Source organism: Echeneis naucrates, chromosome 16 (genome assembly GCF_900963305.1).
Source record: "Echeneis naucrates chromosome 16, fEcheNa1.1, whole genome shotgun sequence".
Lineage (NCBI taxonomy): Eukaryota > Metazoa > Chordata > Actinopteri > Carangiformes > Echeneidae > Echeneis > Echeneis naucrates.
Window position 1 is genome coordinate 20989165 of NC_042526.1, and position 23827 is coordinate 21012991.

Sequence of the window (23827 nt, forward strand, 5' to 3'; positions counted from 1 at the left end):
ATTTACCTTGGGAACATAGGGAGCATGACAACAAATAGGTAACTAATGGAAATACCAGAATGTATTTAATTACAGTATTTCTTTGTTTTTTTTGTTTGGTGAGGAATTATACAAAGTGGCGATCCTGAGGTTTGGATCATGAGCTCAACTATGGGAATGAAATAATAAAATAATTTCCATACACAAATAAAAAGATGAGTATAAAACATACTTTATGGATGTCACAGTGGCATGTCTCCATCATGCCACTGTGTGGAATGCTCTAAGATTATATAAGAGATTTGCATGTGTAACTCACCTCATTTATTTGCATGATAGCAGAACATAAGAGGAAGAGGGTGAAGACAGTTACCTTTCAGTGTCTGAACAGGTGATTGTACTAACAAAATTAGCAATGACAAGGTGAGGAATAGGGGTGCTCCTATCAGGGTTTTTTGGGGCCGATCACAGATCACTGAACTCAATATCAGCCGATCCGATACCAATCACAGTGTCAATTTTAACTTGAAGCATGCTTTTAATAGTGTAGCATTAATTTTTCATCTATTTAAGTCATTCTTTACCACTGCATATTAAGCATCATTAAATAAAGAGATTAGAGAGTATCATGAATACTAAACTCTCTAATTTGTAGGAAAACAACATTCCACAGGCTCAGCTTTAACAATTATCTAAAATAAATAAACTTTAATAAAATAAAAAGCTCTAAGGGGACCACCACATTCACTACACTGTCTGTAGATACTGTTCAGAGACACAATATAGTCATGTACCTTCCTGTAGAAAAATCCAATAAATAAACATCATATATAATAAAATTCAATTCAATCTAATTCAAAAGGTGGTGGCTACTGCCATGTGGTACATCTGCACAGAGACAAAAATAGCTTCCATCTGTCTGTAACTTTAGTTTGAGTTTTTTTTTATTACCTTTGTTTCTTGCTGTCTTTCAAACAGGGCCCCACACGCTGCAAAGTGTCTCTGACTTATAGCTGAGGAAGCCGACTTGGTCAGGCAAGCTGCTCGCACTCGGTCCCAGTTTTCCTTCTAACAAGCTAACGTAGTATACTCGTTACATTCGTGTGGCTAACCCTGAAGTGTCTCGTGCTAGCGTTAAAACTTAATACTTTCTCTCAACCACGAGGGAAATCCTTTGAACAGATGTTGCTAACTCAAAATTTATTGTCATTGTCCAACACATGGAAAAACTTCCAGACTGGCGAAGCCATCTCATCTGTTTTTTTAATTGTCTCGCGCTGAGGGAGCATTTTTGATCACTTAAATGACAACTCCGACCCTAACCCTAACCCTTACAGCTATTCTTCCATAGATGGAATAATTATATAATCTACATATATACAAATATAATTATTGTGTAATCCAATGTTTTGTTGCTTTCCTCAAATGATGTGGCGACATTGCATGCTGAGTGACTGAGGTTGCCACCACTTCTCTGATGGATTTTTCTATATTTCTCAAACATTAATCCAAATGTTTGATTCAAGTCTACACTTGAATTGTGTATGAAGGCGACAGATGAGACAGCAGCTTGTGTTATGACAATTTCTTCCAGAGCCAGTACCCTATTAAATAGTGGTACACATGAGGTAGACATAAGTGTAATGTGTCTTAAAAAACAGCAGATTGTATGTTGAATAACCCAAGGAGAATGGAATGGTCTAGGTAGGGATCTGATCTGATATCACTTTGTACACTGCAGCATCTTAAAGACACATGTGCCAGTAGTGTTTTGGTCTATCTTCCTCTTAACGCTCAGTGCTCCTGGTCTTCCTCTGGTGCCCTGAAGCCCCGACTGTGCAGCGTCTTCCCTGCAATTTCCATCATGGTCTGGGTCTCTAGATTTACATCTAGGATACTCTTCTTGCCCACCCCTTCCTCACTCTGATCCACAAAGCAAAGAGACAGACAGAAATAGTATGGGTTTTAGTTTGTCATAACCTTAAAAAAACAGCTGTATGATTTTAAAAAGCTGAAATGTAAATGAGCTTCTCTATTTGCGGTACATGGTTGCTGTAATTCTACTGAATATGCAATTATGTGGGTGGAAAGCTGCAGCTTTCAGCTCTTGAACAGTAGCATTCACTTGCCCTTGAATGGCATGGCCACTGTCACTCTGGTTCAGTGCTACTATGGACCTTTGTTTAATGGCCAATTTCCCTGTTTTCACTCTGGAGCTACAGTGTCTCCTAATTAAAAAGGAAGAACTGAAGGGTTACTCTGACCTCATCTGATTGCTGGGGTTTTCCAACTGCCCACACTTCCACTGAGTCGAGGATGAAGTCTTCCTCTCCAGAGAGCTGAGGGCTGGCATAGGTGGTGCACTTGGGCCTTGCGCGGCTATGACCGTGGCCAAAGTCACTGTCCAACCACAGGCCAAAATAACCATGCTGGCCACCCATGCCCTGATGAAGAAATTTTACAATTGAACAATTCATCTTTTAATTTTTTTGTTTTGTATTTCAGATTTTTCACAATTTCTAATACCAAATATTAACTAATTTAACTTGAATTTAAATCAGACCACATATGGGAGTGTAGAGTGGGTTAGGGCATCTTGCTGATGTAGCAAACATTACTTAGTGCAAAGTTGCAGATGGATCTCATCGATGTAAAGATAACATTCTAAACGTGACTAAAATATTTCAGAGGGCTGAGGAGAATTGCAGAGCATAACAGTCAACCACAATGGCATTAGGCATTGCTTAATGAATATGTTCTCACCAGTCCATTGGGCATGGTCTGCTGATTATGGTTGAGATACATGAAGTGTTGGTTGTATCCTGTTGCTGTATAAACTGTCAGTTTGGGGAACACAGTGAACAGGAAGCATCTGGAGTCACCTGCAAAAATATACAAATTATGAAGTTCTGAGAGAACTGTCAAGCGACAGCCCACATTATTCAAACAAGTAATATTGCTTCCTGAATCATTTAATTGATGGTAGTCTTTGATTCCACACCAACATTTAGGCATGACAAGCCTAAATTCACCATTGTCTATCAGAGACAAGAGTTTATTTCTCTATTCTCACTTCTCTATTTTAGCAGCATTTGGATGTAACTTTGAATTAAAGTTTTACCTTTAACTTTGTATGACCTTCATTCAATAATTAGTATTTAATTAGTAATAATTAGTAATAATCAAATAGATGGATAGATCATAGGGCTCTTTCAAAATGTGCCTGTCAGCAATGGGTTCTATTGACAACCTCACAAAACAGTGTTTATGTGGAAGTTTACTATTGAGTCTTGATAATTGCTCATCCAAGCAGCTGTTGAGAATTTTTTATACATACCAGCAGAAAAAAAGGCAGACAGAAAGGCATACAGGAAACTATGGTACAGAAGGAATACCCCCTCATTAATTAAATATAGGGGATCCTAAATAGATGTATAAACATGAGAATCAAACCCTTGAACACTAAAATGCTACTGTACTCTTAGTGGAACTGTGGAAGGAAGCTGAAACAAGACTTGGATGGAATTCATCAAATAGCAAATTAGGTCTGTTGATCGAACAGAACTGGTCCCTATTCTCACCCTGGAACTGAGGTCTGATCTCCCAAGTATGAGAAGCAAAGCCTCCAAAGACATATCCCTTTGAGTCTTTGATCAGAAGTATAGTGGGACCACACTTTATCAGACTGGAAACCATCCGCGCAAAGCTCTCCCCATGTAGCTGTGTACAATAAACAAGTCTCCAGGGGGCGCTGTAGATATCTGGCAACTGAAGCAAAGGAGAGTTGGGGAGGGATGTAATTAGATAGTAGTGTTGCAAATATAAACTTTGAGAATAAAGACATTTCAAGCATCAGTGTATCATGATACAAAGGTTGAAATTCAGCAGCTGTGTAGTCATCAAACCCCAAAAAAAGTGTGACCTGTGAATGAGATGTGATTGTTTAAAATTTACTTTAAACAGCCATCATTCTAGAGGAATGAATAAATTGTTGTAAAGCATATTGTTTATCTATGCATAGATCAAAATTACATGACTGCTTTTGAAACAAGAGTGACATCATTGTCAGCAACATTCAAGGTCAGTAGGATGAGTCAATGTCCAATAACGTAAATCATTAACATTTTTTTTGTAGCAAAGTCATATTGCACTTTCATTCTCAATATACACTGTTAAAAGAAATAAAGGGAACACTAAAATAACACATCCTAGATCTCAATGAATGACATATTCCAGTTGAAAATCTTTATTCATTACAAAGTGGAATGTGTTGAGAACAAAATAACAAAAATGATCAACATAAATCAAAAGTATTATCCCATGTAGGTCTGGATTTGGAATCATACTCAGAATAAAAGTGGAAAATATAATTACAGGCTGATCCAACTACAGTGGAAATTCCTCAAGACAAGTCAAAATGAGTCCCAGTAGTGTGTGTGGCCTCCACACAACACCTGGGCATGTTCTCCTGACAGTCTGTGGTGCTACGTGGTGTTGGTGGATGGAACAAGACATGATGTCCTAGATGTGCTCGACTAGATTCATCAGAAAGAACCCTGGGCCCACTGCACCAGCATATGGCCTCATAATGGGTCTGAGGATCTCATCCCGCTACCTAATGGCAGTCAGGGTACCTCTGGCTAGCACATGGAGGACTGTGTGGCCCTTCAAAACATCAGCCAGAAAGGTTGAGAACAGAGAAATGTCACCACCTGCAGAACCACTACTTCATAAGAGTTGTCTTGCTAATTGCCTCTCATTTCCACCTGTTGTCTGTTCTATTTGCACAACAGCAGGTGAAATTGATTCACAATCTGTGTTGCTTCCAAACTGGATAATTGATTTCACAATGTAACACACGTCGAGCTATATTGTGTTGTTTAGGTGTTCCCTTTATTTTTTTGAGCAGTGTATTTTATATATGTATCTCAGAGTGCATAACATGCAGAGCCTTAAGGTGGAGGAGCTACAGATGCAGTTCATGGTTTTGCCTCCCTTATGGTGGTGCATAAACAAATTCCCTTAAAAAATCCAAATACAGCATATCTTTATATTCTGACCTGTGGTGCCAGAAACATGACAGTGGGAAGGTCCAGGAGACACTTGAACTCTTCCCAGGGTGTTTCCCTGCAGGGGGGCAGCAGGGTGGGGACTGGCCGGGCACTCAGGTACACATTTAGGCTTTCAGCTACAAGCATCTCCAGATACAATGACACCTGGGAAACCTTGCAGAGCCAGTGCTCCAGACAGGAAACATCACAACCTCCCTGATCTGAGAAATGAACCATCATCAGAAGTTCCATTTGACAGTTAAGACATTTATAAACTTTCAAATAATTTGCTTACCCAATGGTTTGAGTTCAGAGCATATCTGCTCTGCCAGGAGTTTGACACCCAGGGAGCAATCACCCATTTTCTCTGGCTTCCAGCCATCTAGATGTCCTCTCTTGACTAGAATCTGAACTACAGCCGAGATTAGGTCCTGTAAGAACTAATGAGAAAGGAAATACAAGGATGGAGGCAGCATAGCGATTGAGGATTGTCATGCATGACACACTTTAATTTTAATTCAAATTTACTTACTTCTGTTACCTGCTCACATGAGACAAGTTTTATTGTCTCTGCACCACACTGGGACATGGCCATGATCAGAGGAGCATGTTCTTCTGCAGTGCCTCGCAGCATATCTGCTAGGAAGATAATCAACTGCTCCCTATATACTCCTGAAACAGCAGAGGTGCTTGCTTTCCCAGAGCCTGTATGTGCTGCCAGACCAGAGTCAATGCTACACATGCACTGGTAGACTTTCTTTATCATGGTGTCTGATACCAGGCAGCCCATTGACGACTAGCAGAGAGAAAGGTAGAGATTATTCATTGATCAATTATCCACAGAGAATGCACTGACAGAAACTAACCTTACCTTTCAGATGTAGTGATACAATATTTTTGATTGTAATTACATTTTCTTAGTAGTGCCAGTAAATTGCAGATGAGTCTAAAGGGATATATGACTGCATCTATTATATTTTCATGGTGGAATTAAAATTTTCCATCCAAAAATCAGACATGAACAAGACTGAAAAGCCAGTCTCAAATAAACAAATCTCAAATAAACATATTTCATTTATACCACATGGTGGTGTTCACATGGTAATGTAGTAAGCTTTACCTGTATACTGTCACATTTGTATATGTCAAACAGTCCAACATTTTTATATACTAGAGATATTATCTGTTGGAATTACACCAGTACGCACAGGTCACACAGACTACTTTCAAAGTCATACCTGCAACATTTCAAGGGTTACAGTTTTACTTGTTGGCGTTTCCTCTTTGGCTCCTGAAGGGCCCTTTGCAGCACTCTGGAGTCTTAAGAAGATCCCCTCAACCTCAAGCCGGTCTTCAGGACAGAAGCGGTCCAGCCGCTTCTGCACTACTGCACTCTCAGCGTTACCCATTGTGCTCTACAATACAACACAACATATGGCAGAAGACGGTCCATGACTCAAAACTGAATGTTTATGATGCTACATTTACTTGTGTATTCACTTATCATTTGCATAAATATCTTCTAACTTCAAGTGATGACATTGTAAATCTGTTTTTCATACAACATAATAACAAAATAACAAAAAGTGGCATGTCCACAATTATTCATACCCTTTGCAAACTTTCACAGTCTATAGGATAGACTAATAGTCAAAGCTGTTCTTAAGCATCCTAATTAACCTGATTAATTGGGAACAATCGTTTTCATCAATTCAACGGGTGAAGAAAGGAGCTCTCTACAGTTGGGTTGTGGACAGTCATGGCTAAGACAAAGGAGCTAACTGTGGACCTGTGGCTGCACATTGGGGCTGCTCACAAGTCAGGAAAGGGCTATGAGGCCATATGAGGCCATACATGCCAAGTGAAACGCTGACAAATTTATGGAATGACCTTAATATGATTGTTTAGGGCAATCATGGTTTGCATTCCTTGATATTTTTTTAATTATTTCTGCACAGTGTATCCCTGCACAGGGTTAATTTCATTATATTCTAACCCCTATGAAACAAGATATTTTCAAGAAATTGTTGTTTAGACTGACTCTGACTCTAAGTATGCAAAATTTCATTTGATTTTACAGTTTTTTCTGTAAATTATTCTTAAAGTCCCTTGAAAACTCATTACGTGATCTTACATTTCCTGATTCAAACCTCCATTAATAAAAGAACAAACAAAAAGAACAAAAACTGACACTGAAACAGATGAAAGATCATTAGACTGATTAGTGTAAATGTGGGCACTAAACTACACAAAATGTGATTGTGTTTGATGAATTCGAGCAAAGGCTCCAGAGGCTCCAGACATACATATGTATATATATATATATATATATACTGTGTCTGTGGTGATGGTGATGGGGGGGGGTCATTATCATTCTGAACGATAGTATCGGGATAAATAACGAGAAATTTATCATCGCGGTGTTTTAAATGACACTGTGTCAGTGAGCATGTTATTGAGACAGCTTTCCCTACCTTCAGTTATGGTTTGTTTCCCATTTGGTGCTTTGCGAACGATGGCGCACTTGACTACAATGCACCCCTTCACCTTTCTATCCCTCGCGGTAAAGGCTGTGCATAAAACATAATATGACATGGTGGTTTCAAACCCAGCCAACTTCAATATTACCACAAGAGTGTCTGTGTGTCGCTAACCTGTTTGTTCCAAATCAGCTACGCTTCCCGGCCTGCTTCAAGTGACAGTAGAGGGTAAACTTCCGGGTGTAAGTCACGTGATGGATACCAGCGAATAAAATGAGCCGAATGATAGCCTGTTGGACCACAAGGCTCTTCTTTTCACTCTCTCAATTTCAAGGCAGTTTGCCTCATTGACATCACTGTCCTCTTTTTATCACAGGTTTAATCCGGGCTTCCTCCCGTAATGTTGTCCTGTAGCAACTGGCCTTCGTTCCTCTTCATATTTCTTGCATGTGTGGTAAAGCCTATTTTCCCCACAGCTCCTGAACGCAGCTCCAGACTTGGCACATCCCTTCAGACATCCCCTAATCAAGGCCTAATTTAAGGCACCTGCCTCCTTTCGTCCCGTCCTTTCCTGCCATGTGGCTTGGATAGAGCCTTGTTGTAGATGCTTCCCCCCTCCTGTGCCCGAGTCCTGAATGCTGTTTTGGTGGTACAGGTGGCAAAACTAATTTGATGTTTTGTTACAGGTTGCCACCAGCTGCTGTTTGTTTGATTTATTTATTTAGTTATTTATTTATTTATTGATTGTTACCCACTTCAGATACGAGTTTTAGCTTGCAGATTGTAAATATTGGTCTCTGGGGTCAACTGCTTGTTGGGGAAGGAGTGTGTTTAGGTTGCTGTGGCACCCCTAGACACACCTGAGTAGTCTGCCACTCCACCAGCTGGCTCTAGCCCACTTATGTTCTTTTGGTTTCCTTTTGGCTTTGTTACTGTTAAAAGATTTTGATTCTACTTTTAACTTGTTGTAATAAAATGTGTTTTGATATTTTTAACTATTGTCCTCTAATCACTTTTTTTGTTCTTGTCTTTCAGCTTGCTCTCCTCTTCAATATTGACAAATAAAATTCTTCAGTTAGGAACACATCTCTGTCCCTCCGTAAGTGTATCTGCCTGCCTTGGTTTTGAGTTCAGTTTGTAATTAGCATTAACCCTTACATTTTCTGGGGTTTCCAGGTGGTTCTTTCTCATACCCTCTAGGCCTGCCACATTCTTGCATTGTTGGCAGGATCAGTTGAAGGCAGAGACATGTAGTGTTTATTTATTTTTTTTTTTTTTGGGGGGGGGGTTACATTCTCGACCTCTGTCATTAGTCAAACAAGCACTTGTCATCTATGACCACTTAGAGGCAAGGGAAGAAATAAAGTACCAACCTCAGGAAGAAAGGGACAATCCACATAAGATTCTTGTTGTACTACAGGATTTGTATGAGTGTAGGTCTGCTGCAAGAAGACTTCTTTTTAAGGAAACAGCAAGAGAAGGAAACACTACAAGAATTTTCTCATTCGTTGATTGGACAAAGTTGTGAAAAAGTCTCCAATTGGCCTACTAAACAAAGATGTCCTGCTCAGGGACCAATTTGTTGAACAGGTGTTGGACTGTTCTTTAGGTAGAGAACTTAAACAATTTGTCTGGTGCCACCCAACTACCAACTTGATTGAATTCTGTAGTGAGGTCATTAGGTAAGAACAGGAGGGAATGCCAGGAGGTGGGAGGGGTAGAACCCCCTCTGTCCCCTCTACATTTGTTTTTCAGAACTCTGTGCAGGGAGGCCCTCCAAGCTATAGCAAGGCAGGTAAGCGCTGTTAGCTCAGAGCTAGGGGAGCAAAAGGAAATCCTCTGGCGTCAGCAGGAGCAGCTAGATCAGCTCACTCAAAGTATGGCAGCTTTCATAGTGCTCCTAGAGCCCAGTTGAGCCATCACAACAAGAATGTCATCTGCAGGAGGTGTAAACAGCCAGGTCATTATGCTAAGGAGTGTAATACTGGGTATCAGAGTCCCCAGCCAGCCTCTGCACCAGTACACTCTGGCACTTCTGATAGGCACTGCCCTCCAAATCAGGGAAAGTTTCACCACCTGAACTGTTGAGCCAAAGTTCAGGTGGGGGTCTCGCTGGCTCTGAGTCTGTAGTGGATGTGAAAGTCTAGTGTCAACGTACCCCAACATCCCAATGTTAATGAGTGGAGTTAGCCTTCCATGCCTAGTTGACGTGGGTTGTATGGTGTCCACTATAATGAGTTTCTTCATCCAACATTTTGAACCTTGGGGTAATGAAAAATTTCGCTCTTGCAATTGGCTGAGGCTAGATGTGCAGCTCTGTGGGAAGAAAAGCACTAACCAGGGTGTGTCAGCGATCCTCCCCCAGGATGTAATGTCACTTCCTGGTGTGTTAGGAATGAACATTATCAAAAAATGCTCCTATGAGCTGTATGTAGAGCATGGCCCTACCCTTTTTGACTTTCCCTCTGGCTTGTAGGCACCCACCTCTGTCCAGCAGGCACTTGCACAGTGTCACCAGGTGCAGGCTAACTCCTCTCCTGATCGCTCCAGTCAGGTAAAATTGAAGGGAAGAAGGGTCTGCAGAGTTCCAGGAGGTTCCCTTAAAATGGTTGCAGCAACCTCCTCCCAACAGTACCTGACTGATGCCTTATTTCAGCCCCTTATGGGTCTCCCTGCAGGCCTGCTGGCATCCCCAGCACTGGTCCGTGTTAAAGGTAAAGTGTGCATCCCCATTTTCAATGTGGGGATCCAGGATGTCATGCTGCACCCTTGCACTGTGCTAGGTACCCTGAGTCCGGCCCACTTAGTGAGTTCACCTCTGGGTCTCGAGGAGAGTGCAGTCTCAGCCACAGTTTCTTCCCAGACAGCAACAGATTCAGTACAGGACTGGATAGCTGCAGTTGACTTGACAACACTTAAGGAGCAGGATCAGCTTTAGGTCAGGTCCTTACTGCAAAAGTACAGTGGTGTCTTTTTTGCTCATGAGGGAGATATAGGGTGCACTAACTGATATTCCTCTCGTAGACAAGGCATCTGTACATTAGAGGTACAGATGTATCCCCCCATCAGAATGCGAGGCAGTAAAGCCACATTCACCAGCTCATGGAGGCACAGATTATCAGGGAAAGTAGTAGCCCCTTTGCCTCACCTATTGTGCTGGTGAGGAAGAAAGATGACAGCCTTCGTCTGTGTGTGTGGTCTACCAGCTCTTGAATAGCAAGACCTGCAAGGATGCATTTCCCTTGCCCTGAATTAAAGAGTCCCTAGACACTCTGTATGGTGCCTGCTGGGTTTCTGGAAGAACTTTCCAGAGACTGCTGGAGCGAATCTTTGGGATCAGCATGGTCTCTCACGCTTGCTCTATTTGGATGATGTTTGCTTCAACTGGAGCAGAGCATTTGGATGCTGTGCTGGGCTGTCTGTAGAAAGGTCTCAAAGCCAAGCTGCAAAAGCACTCCTTTTTTTTCAGACCAGAGGTAGGCTTGTGCCACATCATGTCTATGGATGGTGTGCCCACTGACCTCAGGTAAAATTGAAGTAGTCGCAAAGTGGCAACAACCTAAGCAGGTGTCCGAGTTGCGTTTCTTAGGATTCGAAAGCTACTACTGGCACTTCATTGAGGGGTTCGCCAAACTGGCTGCACATTTGCATTGCTTGGTTGCTGAACTGACGGGCACAAAGTCCTTCAAGCGATCAGGGAGGAGTCTACCAGCTGCATGGACAGAGGAATGTGAACAGAGCTTTGAGGGCCTTAAAAGTAGGTTAGTGTCTGCTCCTGTGTTGGCTGATGTCAACTTCTCCTTGCCTTTCATCCTAGACATTGGCACAAGCTACAGTGGACTGGGAACATTCCTATCACAAGAACAGGATGGTAAGGTCAGGCCAATTGCTTATGCTAGTTGTGGCTTCAAGCCTACAGAGCACAACATGAGCAACTAGAGCTCTATGAAGTTGGAGTTTCTGGCCCTTAAAAGGGCCATGAGTGGAAAAATTCAGAGATTATCTGCTTGGACAGAAGTGTGTAGTGTACACAGACAATAGTCCTCTGTCATCTGTTCACACCTAAACTGGGTGCTACCGACCAATGCTGGGCTGCACAATTGGCTGTATTTGATTTTTAACCATCAAGTAGGTCAGATGCCCTTTCCCAGCAGCACTCACCCAGTTCAAATTCCCACATCTATGGAGCCACTGGCCTTCTACTTCCCAAATAACTGCAGCAGGCTATTAGTGCAAGTAAGGCCACTCAGATGACTCAAGGCACCATCTCAGCTTTCCCTTGTCACATTCAATCTGACCTATGTGTTTCACAGGAAGAAGACCTGACCATCAAGGACTTCTTTAAGTTTTGCACAAAGAAGAAGGGCCTGCATGCAGCAGAACAACGCCAGGCTTCCAAAGAAGTCCTGGTGTTGGTCTGGCAGTTGGACTGGATAGTAGAGCAAGAGGGTGTGCCCTACTGTTGCCTGCCAGCCCCAGTGGGAAGAGGTCCTCCAGCTGGTGCTGCCAGTTTCCCTGAAGAACCAGGTCCTGAATCAGCTGCATCATGAACATGGGCACCAAGGTATAAAACTACTGAGTTGGTACTTCAGCAGTGCTACTGGCCTGGGATCCACCATGACATCAAGCAGTAGTGCCAGCAGTGAACACTGTCAGGTAGCTAAAGACATTCAACTTTCTGCTCATGCATACATGGGTCACTTACTTGCTTCTGAACCAGACAGCACCCATGACTGCATTGTGGAACATCTGACCCAGCTACACCATGCTTTTGAGGAAGCTGTGGCTAATTATAATAAGAAGCAGTATGACCAACATGTGTGGGATGTTCCCCTGCAAGAGGGTCAGTTGGTCTATCTCAGAGACATAGGAGTTGGAGGTTGACACAAAAGCCAAGACAGCTGGAGTTTGACGTGTACACAATTCCCTAGAGCCCAGCAGCAGGAGGATCAGTGTACACAATTTCCCCTGAGGACAACTCTCACCAGGTAAAACATGTCAATCGATCATTACTGAAAGGTAAATTGGTTTATTTTTCTACTTGGCCCCCTAGTGAGCCACCTGAAGAAATGGGTCAAACCTCCATATACTAGTTTTAGTTTGTCGATCATAAATATTGATCTCCTGGGTCAACTGGTTTCATTGTGTTCAATCTTTAATTTAGTGGTGCTGCAAGGAGGTCTGCGGGGGGAGGCTAGTCTTCAGTCTTCAGTCTCTATATATATATAGAGAGAGGTGTGTGTTGTTTTGAGCCTGACATTGCTGTTCAATCTCATGCAAAAGAAGCTGCCGATCGTTTCCATATATAAGCTAGGGCGAGAGGCTATATTGATGTATCAATCAATATATTTCCCCTGGCCATCAAATACATATGTACATGGCTAAGAATAGTTTGGTCTATAAAAATGGTTTCATCATTGTCTTGTTTCACCAATATACTTACAAGTGCACTGTTCAATGTTCACTGACGATTCCTCTCCTTATTTGAGCCGTCATTGTTTTTTTTTTTTTTTTTTTTTTGTTTGTTTGTTTGTTTTTTTCTAAATAAAAATACACATACACAGACACTATCTGTAATTGTATTTGCATAAAAATTTGTTACAGTGGAGGAGTCCTGTCCCATATTTGACCAGTGGAGTGTGCACAGGAGCAATCAAAGAGACATTTGCAACAGCAGCAGGTGGTGGAAAAAGTTCCTTTTAAGGGCATAAGATTTGCTATGTGGCTGTACTGGCTGGTTGCATTGCAGTGTAGAGCCTAACAAGACAGTAGATGCACCAGCAGAGCTGAAGGTGTAGGCTGTGTAGCCATCCGCTCACTTGTGTAAACAGGATACCAGTCATGAATCATTATTGGTATATAAGATGAACTACAAAGGTAAAAATCTGCTTTGTACCATGCACTTCTGGAGTGCTGTATCTTTAAAAAGTGTGAGTTCCAAAGTTGATAGCTGGATTATAATGAAATTAATGTCTACCAAGTATAGAAGCTTGGTATAGAAGCTATATATATATATATATATATATATATATATATATATATATATTTTTTTTTTTTTTTTTTTTTTTTTTTTTTTTAACTTATTAAAGTAGCTGCTTGCCTATACAGAAGTGAATTTCTTCCTCCAACTGTATGCACCCATATTAATACAGTTCTAGAGAAGTGAGCAAAATTGTATTTAATCTTTTGCTTAAAAATAATTATTGAGCATGATATAACAACCAACACATAGCTCTTACCTTGTTAAAATATAACAAGTGATGTGAATTAAAGAACTTAACTAAAGTCACAGTTTAGCTGCTGTGAACTCAAGTTTACAGTTCACAGAGACATTGTAGCTTTTCTTGAATAGTGAATAAGCATTTCAAAAACATTCTATTAAACATCCAACACTCCACAGCAGTTAGATGAAGTGAATAGAGATTATGACAACTGGACAAATAACAGAAATGTTCCAATTGAAAAAGATGGACGTAAGAGAAGAATCTTCCTTGTTTAAATGGCTGGGCAATGTGACAATCTGTTAGATGATGTTACACTGCTTTGCTGCCAAAGACAAACCATTAAAATGATTACAGCCGAAGACCGTAGGAACAGGATAATGGTAAATGTCTTTGTAAGAGCCACGCAAGTAGAGAACTGAACATAGCTAAATATAAAAAAAAAAGTCATACAAAGGTTGCTAGCATAAGCTTTGTTCACCTTATAACATACAGTAGTGTCACTCTTAAATAAAGAAAAGTTAATTTCCATGATTCCATGTTTACAAAGTATAGCTGTAAAATCAGTTTTACTGTTCAGACCAATCTCTATACAGCTTCTGCTCTTTGTTCTTCTCTCTCCCTTTGTTCATTGTGGTTTGGTGTGTTTAAGGCAGGTACAGACACACAACGCACATGGTTCACTGATGACAGTGTATATGCATTTCACTCAAAACAGAGGTAGTTGGATTTATTTGTATTGCTCACAGTCACTGCATTCACTCTATTATAGAGAAACAGCTTTCAACAAGTTGAGACTTGAGATGTGAGTGTGGTGAGTTCTGCTTTTCTCTTCTCTTTTGCCAGTGCCCCTCCTCTCAGTTGCCTCCTTATATGGTAAAAGTCTCACTACTGAGTGACTGCACCGGAAATCAACCATTTGAATACCAAAAAAAGAAAGTAGCCACACACCACACAAAAATGATGACAAACTGAAACTGCCTCACAACTTCAGAGTATTCTGCTCTTGCTTGCTGCATATAATTGTAGTCACTCATAGTCTCTGTATTTATTTTCAGTCCAGAACCAGACATCACCAACAAGTGATCCCATTTAATTATTACTTCTTTTTTTTAAAGAGGGACATACAGAAGAAATTGTTATCCTAAATATACTTATACTCAATACTCAAAAATGCCCCCAGACTTGAAGGCTGTCACACAGAGAACAAAACATGTTTGTTCCTACACTGTTCCTACACAGATTTTTTTTCTGTGTTTGAGAGCTTTGACTGTGTCTTCTGAAAGTTTGAATAAGGCACACACCTTTCTGGGTCCAAGATGATAATAGGTTTCTTAGATAAACCTCTGGACTTAATCAGAATACATGTATGCTCTTTAATGAACCATATCATGCTACAGCTGAGCTTAATCTTTATAATTCTGAGATTATTTTTTTCTCATGTGGTTAGTTGGAAGAAAACTCACATATTTTCATTCTGTGTAGAAATGTATTGTGTTGTCTTTTGATTAGCACTCTGGTATACTATTGGTTGCTAACATTTAACCTGCCATTGAAAAATTCTTCCAAATCATTTCCAAATTGCACAAGGCCAAGAAAATACTTTCATGGTAGCAAGTATGCACACACAAATCATCCTTATTCTGACCACAGAGATGGCAGCTGATGTAACTGCTGAGAGAATCTAAGATGTCATCAGATTTGTACATGGGTGGCTGCTCTCTGGATTGACTGTGAAATTGAACTTAAAAAAAAAAAAAAGACAAAGCCTAAATACAGGCCTCTTTTTTAAATATTTTTTATGCAGTCTTCACACATCTCTACAGTAAATATGAAGCAACAGAATCAGTTCCTCTAAAACTAACTGTGTCACAGTTGGGTGGGGGTAATGCGTGAATGAGGACCCAAAAGCAGGATCAGGCGAAAATAAATACTTTTAATGAAGAACACAAAACAAAACAAAAACTACAAAATAACAGACACTGTGACGAATAAAACCAAAAACTACAAAATAACAGACACTGTGATGAACAAAAGCTACAAAATAACTGAGATAAGGGACGACAGGTAGACACAGGCAGAGAGACAGGCAGAGAGACATGCAAAGACACAAACAGAGACAACAAGCAGAGACAGGCAGGAGTCAGGAGACCAGGCAGACCAAAATGAGACAACATACTCTCAAGAGACACGGAGAGAAAGGCGGAGAGACAGGCAGGAGTCAGGAAACCAGGCAGGCAGACTAAATGAGACAACATTAACATGAGAACAAGAAAGACAAGGATCTGACATGGACTTAACAGAAAACAGGACTTAAATACAGTAACTAGACAGGACACAAGTGAACCACTTTAGGGCAGGGAAGGCAATCAACACGAGGGAAAAAGAACAAGAACAAGATTTTCAAAATTGACAGTCAAACAAAACGCAATCCTGATAAACTGTACTTAAACACAAGTTCAACATTGCTTACAAATAAAGGCATCTGGTAAAAAAAACAAACAAACAATAGTTTCATATATATAATGGTAGCACTGACAGAGTGATCCATCTGATTCTATTATAGATATTTGTTTATAATAATTAATCTGCACTTCTACCTGAAGTGATAAATGCAGACATATTCTTGTATTACATTAGAATTAGCTATCAGCAACAGCCACCATGATGAGAATGAGCTATTTTTGCTAAAAGCTCTATACGTGAAAGTGAATGCTCCTAAGTTCAAAGCTTTAAAGTCTGCTCCAAGAAACATTTGATTGTGCAGTTGGATGACATTTTTCCATATTTCAATATCAGGTATTATTCATGTGCATCTGGTTTATGTTCCATTAACAAAGCAACAGGCTTTATATTTTGAATAGGACAGTAATAGTTTACAGATCAGTGCCTCATCCCCAGCTCACTCTCCAGCTTGATTTACAGTGATATTATACAAGTAGTAGGAGTTATTTAGAGATCCATTAATATGCATAGTCACTGTCCTTATAATAAAGTTGTGAGCATCAAGGCAGTTGACCTTCTTCTTGTAACTGTCTGGGCATGGACGGTAGAATGTTCCAGAAGGGCAGGGTCATTTGGTGTTAGTGGAGTGGAGTATGTGTGCGCATGTGTGTGTGTCATTTAATCATTTAATTTAATTTAAAAAAGTACCTGGACTTTTCAATGTCAATAATCTAATAAATATGGCGATACAATGTGTTCTTTACAGTGATATCAAAAGGAATTTACTGATTTGCACACACATGAAATTACTTTATATGGAAAACATAAAAATCTTCAATACAATGCAAGAATATATACAGTTTAAAATTGTAAACTCTCGCCCAAACTTCCTCCCACAGTCCAAAGACATGCATGTTTGGGATGATTGGTGACTCTAAATTGTTTGTGTGTGTGTGTACAGGGCAAAAGTTTGGACACGTTCTCAATTAAATTAATAGAAAAGTGTGTCCAAACCTTTGGCTTGTACTGTATACATATATATATATGGACTGGTGACCTGTCCAAGTTCTATCCTGCCCTCGCCCAATGTGAGATGGGATTGGCTCCTGCACCTCCCCACAACCCAGAAACAGATGATGATGAATGAATGTATGCAGTAGTCACCTGAAATACACAGAAGCTGAAATAAGTGTACAACCTTAGTGTACAATCTTATCACAAATAAGTAACCTATCATCATAACTTATAACAAATAAGATTAAAATTGCATAACTCAAACTTTATTAGCCTTCATATTCAAGAAAAGCTGAACTCAGCGAGACTCAACATCAGTAGTGATGGAAAACCAATTACAGAGTGACACCACAGCAAACAAACGTTCCATTGTCACCTTTTATTTAGAATGCAAATGTACTCAGTAAACTCAGTAAACAGATGCTCATTTGCAGTGGGAGAATGAAGTAGCACTCAGCTCATTAGTCTTCGTAAATGGCATCTCTGTGCCAACACTATACAGCACTGGCTTGCAGAACTGACCCATTCACACTCATATTCCCTCTTTGTCACTCTTTCTTCCCCATTCACAGGGCCTGGAATGATCTGAAAAGAGATGAACTACGTGTCTCACCCTCATTTGCTTTCAACGTTTTCCCAGTTTTTAACCCCTCCCCACCCCCCAACCAACCGGTCGAAGCAGTTGGCTTCTCATACCCTGTGTCTGGTTCTGTCTGAGGTTTAAAGTTTACCCTCCACAGTTACCAAGTGCCTGCTTGTGAAGGGATTTTTTGGGTCTTTTTAAATAACAAATCCACAAAAAGTTTAGTCTAGATCCGCTCTAGATATAAAATGCCTTGAACTAACTGTCATGACTTGTTATGATTTGTGTGAACATGGAATTTGTGAGGCACAGCAACTTAATGGTTAGCACTTTTGAGGTAAATTCCTAGGACCTCTGGTTCTTCTACATTCTAATTTAACCCCTTAACACCTGACTTTATATACAAGTATATAAAAAAGTATATTATTTGTGGTTTTGCTTTCAAGGAGATGCTTAATTAAATGGAGACAGTTTTTGACTGTCACACATGAAAAGATACAAAATACTAGATACAAAATTTGGGTATGATGTCAATTTGCGTCAACAGGCCAAAGTGGTCAATAGTAATGAAAATGAAATATCACAGGCTTTTCCCTTTTCAGAAGATGGAGATCGTTTTATTGATGTCACAAAATAATTTTCAGTGTCCTGACTATATAACACCAGCTATTATGACCAGACACCTCATGGTCCCCCAACTGCGGGGATGACCAATGGGGTCGGGTGCGTTGCCAGTTGGGTGGCAGTGAAGGCGGGCGGCCTCGACAACCCAGACCTAGCGACAGAGGCTGACTCTGGGGACATGGAATGTCACCTCACTGGGGGGGAAGGAGCCAGAGCTTATGCGGGAGGTGGAGAGGGGTTGGACTGTATTCTTCTCTGGAGTTGCTCATGGGATGAGGCGCCGGGCGGGTGTGGGTGGGTGTGTGCATATGCACCAAACAGCATTTCGGAGTATTCGGCCTTCTTGGAGACCCTGTCATGAGCAATGGGTCATGACAGAAAGAACAAGATCGTGGTTACAAGCGGCTGAAATGGTTTTCCTCAGGAGGGTGGCTGGAGTCTCCCTTAGGGATAAGGTGAGAAGTTTGGCCATTCGGGAGGGACTCGGAGTAGAGCCACTGCTCCTTCGCGTGGAAAGGAGCCAGTTGAGGTGGTTCGGGCATCTGTTAAGGATGTGGGACGCCTACCAAAGCAAGTGTTCCTGGCATGTCCAGCTGGGAGGGTCAGTTGGGGAGATTATATCTCCACTCTGGCCTGGGAGCACCTTCGGATCCCCCAGTCAGAGCTGGCCAATGTGGCCGGGGAAAGGGAAGTTTGTGGTCGTCTGCTTGAGCTGCTACCTCCGCAACCCAGCCCCGGATAAGCAGTTGAAGATGAGTTGAAATGAGATGACATTTCAAACAGAGCTCAAACTTTTCATTTAGAACTTAAAATGAATGAATCATGACAGGAAACAAAACAGATATGTGCACACACCAGCATTGAGGAAATACGAACCCTATCTTGGCTGTTTCCTTTTCTGGTTTGCAACAGCTGTTGTTAAGGGGTTAATAGGTGACTCTGTATTACCTGTAGTTTGCCTAATTTCTTTCTTTCTGTTTCTATCACTGAAACTGAATCGGTCAGTAGAATGGAAAGGACTCCAGTTTGAATGGCTTTTACTGCAAACCTAAAGCTAAATGTTTGTGAGGCTCTTATTAATGCCCTGACTGACAGTTTATCTCACTCACTCATTCACTTTCTACAGCTTATTGACTTCCAGGTCATGGTGGTGCTGGGGCCAATCCCAGCCATTGATCCGGGGCGATACAGGGTACAACATGAACAAGTTGCCATCCATTAGAGGGCCAACACAGAGTCATACAGAGACAAACAACCACTCACACTTACACTGGAACCCGCAAACGATTTAGAGCCACCAATCAACCAAGACGTGCATGTTTTTGGACTGTGGGAAGAAATCATAGTAATTAAAAGCGCTAGCCACAGGAATTGAACCCATGACCTTCTTGCTGTGAGGCAACAGCATCAACCGCTATGCCTGACAGTTTTTCGGTGGTACACACACAAAAAAAAAAAAAAGACATCATGAGATCATTTACACCTTTTACCAAATTCATAATTAACCTCACTCCTAAACCTGAAAGGCATTCCAAAATCTGTCATCATTCAAACTAAATACAAGAATGTAATCATGCAAACATATGGAGGTGCCATGGGGGCCTAAGGACAATTATTGCCTTTCTTTCATTCTCTGCCTCACACATACACACACACACACATGCTCTGACAAAGCACATGACTCGCTGTGGGCTTTAAAATATGCCACGTTGAGGAGGTCTGAGGAATGCAGGAAGGATCTAAGTAGTGATGCTCTGCAGGAACTGATCTGAGACTGTGACAGGTCCATATCCAAACATTTCTCCCTTTCTCTCACTCTCTGACACACACCAGCACACACAAACTAAAAAATATCACTCAAAAGGGGTGCAGTAGCAGGAGCAAAGATTATCCCATGACGACATTGCGATGGTTGCATACCATGTCTTTGATCACGAGTCCAATAACTGAGGCAGGTAGACTGATTCAACCAAACCTCAGAGTAATACCCTGTGTGGGCAAACTGTCCCAGTGATTGGTTGTTTTGGAGTATGGAGCTCTCTGACGTCTACTATAAAGAGGCAGTTGTGTCTAGGGTGTGACAAGTCTGCAGCAATGTTAACAGGTCTCTGAGGATTGTGCAGTACACAATGGCCTCTGCGGTTCAGGATTTGGTTTGCCATCACCAGAGGACCAACTGTTCCATCTCCCATCTTTATGGAAACTGGTCGCTGCCATGGATGAGACTAATTATGTTGGTGTTACCTGCAAAATTCAGACTTTCACAGAACTGTCAACTGAGGTGCTGTCATTGGTGTAAAGGGAGAACAGCTCACCTACTGCTTCTTGTCAGTCAAGAAACTGGTGATCCACTGACAGTTGGAGGTTGGCACTGTGAGCTGGGTATGGTTCTCTGGAGGATTACCAGGACAATCATGTTGAATGCTGAGCTGAAATCCTTGTTTATGTGCCTTGTTTATGGCAAGGCAATGCAGGATGTAGTGCAGTCCCATGCTGACTGGACCATCCACTGACCTGTTTGCCCACTAGGGGTCCACCAAGTGTCCTGTAATGCCTTTCATGGGGCTCAACACCAGTCTACTGAAGGATTTAATGACCACAGACATTAAGCCGATAGGCCTGTAGTCTTTCAGGCCTGAAATTAATTATTTCTGCAGGACCAGGGTGATGGTTGGAGCATTTGAAGTAGGAGCACTTCGCACAGCTCCATGGATCAGTTGAAGAACTGGGTGAAAATGGGGGTCAGCAGGCTCTTGGGCAGAAATAAAAATGAAATCACAAAACAGTCATTCTTTCTTTCATTAAAAATTGCAATATAGTAGTACAACACGGTGATTTCAAGGAGAGCTCAATGGCTCCAGTGAAACATTAACACATTTCTGTGCCCCAGGGTCCCAACATTCAAATGCCTCATGATAAACACAAGGAATTTGTGTAGAGCCACAATAAAACATCCAGACACAAGAAATGCTCTGATAAAGTAAAGAATTTCTTCTCATAATCAAAAAGAGCAATTGTTGAGCTACCACTGTGAAAGTTCAATAAAGGAAACAGGAAAGTCAAAATAAAGCCCTTTGTTGTCATTCCCATACTTGTACACAGATGAGATTAAAAAAGGATGTAAAATTATTTTATTCATTCCATGTCCCTCCACAGGTTCTCTCAACTTTTTAATTGAGCAAAGAAAAAAATGCTTGTACAATATTGCAAGTGGTATTATTCAAAAGGAAAAAACATGTTTAACTGACATGCATCTTCTGGTTAACGTGGACCCTCTGAAGTAAATGGTGGTGCTTTCAGGTGCAAAAGGAATCTGATATATTGCTCGTGCCCTTACTGCTGTTAGGTTACATGATAACCTTTTTTGCCAGTTACACTCTGGTGGTTCATTCAACAAGTTGAGATGCACAACACTGGAGGATAATGTGTGTCAGCTGTATCATCTTAAATCGGTGTGACTAGAAAAACCTAAGACAGAAGGCCGGTGCTACTGTTTCATGGAATTAAGGTTCAACTTTCATAGCTCATATTTCAGCAGACAACAAATCAAAGTGTTCATGCTTTTCCTTTTGAATTTTTATGTCTTGATGACAAATAAGTTACTGTATATTCAAGCTTCTGAACGCAATATCAAACGTTTTCTTAAATTTGTTCTAAACATTAAGCCTGATCCAAGGAGGAATGGATGGTCAAAGTTCAGGATGACTGTGGCATCATTAAAAATTAGAAGTAGAAAAAAATACAAAGAATTGAAAAGAAATTGACCCGCTAACTTGCCTTGCTTGTGTTATTTACATTGCTGCGTTGATCACATAACTGTCAGTCTCAGGGGCATATCAAAAAGTAGAAAATTTAAAGCAAAGGGTGCTTTCAGTTAAGTCGAAGTTAAACTATTGCATTATAAATAAATATATAAAAAAAAAACAAACAAACAAACAACAAACAAACAATTGAAGAAGCAAGTTTTGGAAAAAAAAACATCATTTTTATTTTGAAATGACTGATATTGTGCCCATTAATTTTTCTTTTTTGCATTATTTTTTCAAAATTCTTTCCACCAATGTCCAACATCCTTACAAAATAAAACCAAAAGGTTAAACTTTTAAGACAAAGTCTAATTCATTTCAAACCATAAAAAAGTACAAGAAAAAAATCCTATTATTTGCAGGGGAGAGGAAGGGTTTAAACCAAACAAAACAAGATGCTACGACCGAGAAATGGCTCCTCCTGGACTGGGATGACAACCGTGGGCCAGGCCACGATGATCCTAGAGTTTGTCAAATTCCCAGTCATATGTAAGGAGGGTAACCAACCACAGTGTAGTTTCCACACACTCACATGATGCCCCTCTCTCCATGGGAGACTAAGGCAGTCAAACACAGTAGGTTACAGTATGCATGGGTTCTTTTAAGTGGTACACCATTAGATGACTACCAAAAGAAAGGAGCTCCATTCTCAAAACCACAATATTTTAGGCAACATTCAATAATTTATGTACTACCAAGGGATACATCCATAAGTTTGTTTCTCTGTATTTCTATGGACTGTAAGAACAAGAGTCTTATTGTTTGCCATGAACTCTGACCCAGCGATTGAATTTGCTCAATGCGGATTATGTACAACAGGAACTGGAAAAGAGAAAGAGAACAAGGTCCTTGAACGTTCGCAGTAACCTAAACAGCAGGCTTGGACCACAAATGATAGAAAAGACCCACAGCACACAGCACAGTGATGAAGACAGGTGAATGAAATACTTTGACGCAGCTTTGACACAAACGTAGCTATATTGTATATGATGAGGATCTTGTTAGCGAATGGAGATCTTTTCCTGCTGATCATGATAGTGTGTCATGATTGAGAGCATGCTCTTTAACTGGAGGATATATTTTCAAAATAATTTATCTGTCTTCATCAATGAAGCCATTTTCTAACTAGTCTGGCATGTGATCATGATCACATTTCAGTAATTTGACATGAAGCTGTTCAGTCTTTCACATCCTCATTATCTTAAATTCCCTGTACACATGTTTTAGCCTTGATGTAACATTGTAATGCCCAGCTAAATCCCACTTGAGATGAGGATGGGTGTGAGATGATGCAAAACATAGTAGCTAACCAACCATGAGCTGACTGGGGAAAGAGCAGAGGGCAGGACAGGAGAGAAGGCAGTAGTTTGTAACTATTATGAGTGTTGATACTCTTGCTTGTAACTATGTATTTATGTGTAAATGAAGCATATCTTGCATTCTGTCAACCCAGATGTTTCTATATTCAGATATGGCACCTCACTGTAGCAGATAACCAACACAGTAACAGCAATTTTGTGTTCACTGTCAGGGTTAGAACAGTCTGAAATAAGACTTTTTGCTTCATTATGAATAAAGGTAGATGAGAAAACAAAATATCACTCTTACAGCAGCCAGTTAGCTT

The 23827-nt window shown here is 40.7% G+C and overlaps 1 protein-coding gene across 2 annotated transcripts; it reads right to left on the reverse strand.

Moving 5' to 3' along the window:
• Positions 1-280: 280 nt before the first annotated feature.
• On the reverse strand, positions 281-7751 carry meak7 (MTOR associated protein, eak-7 homolog). 2 transcript variants are annotated; one of them, XM_029522022.1, is made up of 10 exons: positions 7685-7744; positions 7505-7600; positions 6269-6445; positions 5563-5826; positions 5326-5470; positions 5040-5251; positions 3561-3747; positions 2743-2861; positions 2244-2423; positions 281-1902 (listed from the first exon to the last, which is right to left on the reverse strand). In XM_029522022.1, exons 3-10 carry the CDS (start codon positions 6437-6439, stop codon positions 1774-1776), a joined length of 1407 nt encoding a protein of 468 aa, XP_029377882.1. In that variant the 5' UTR covers positions 6440-6445; positions 7505-7600; positions 7685-7744; the 3' UTR covers positions 281-1773. The 2 variants fall into 2 exon arrangements, with proteins under 2 accessions (XP_029377882.1, XP_029377883.1); XM_029522023.1 differs by lacking the exon at positions 7505-7600 and having other exon boundaries at positions 7685-7751.
• Positions 7752-23827: the final 16076 nt, after the last annotated feature.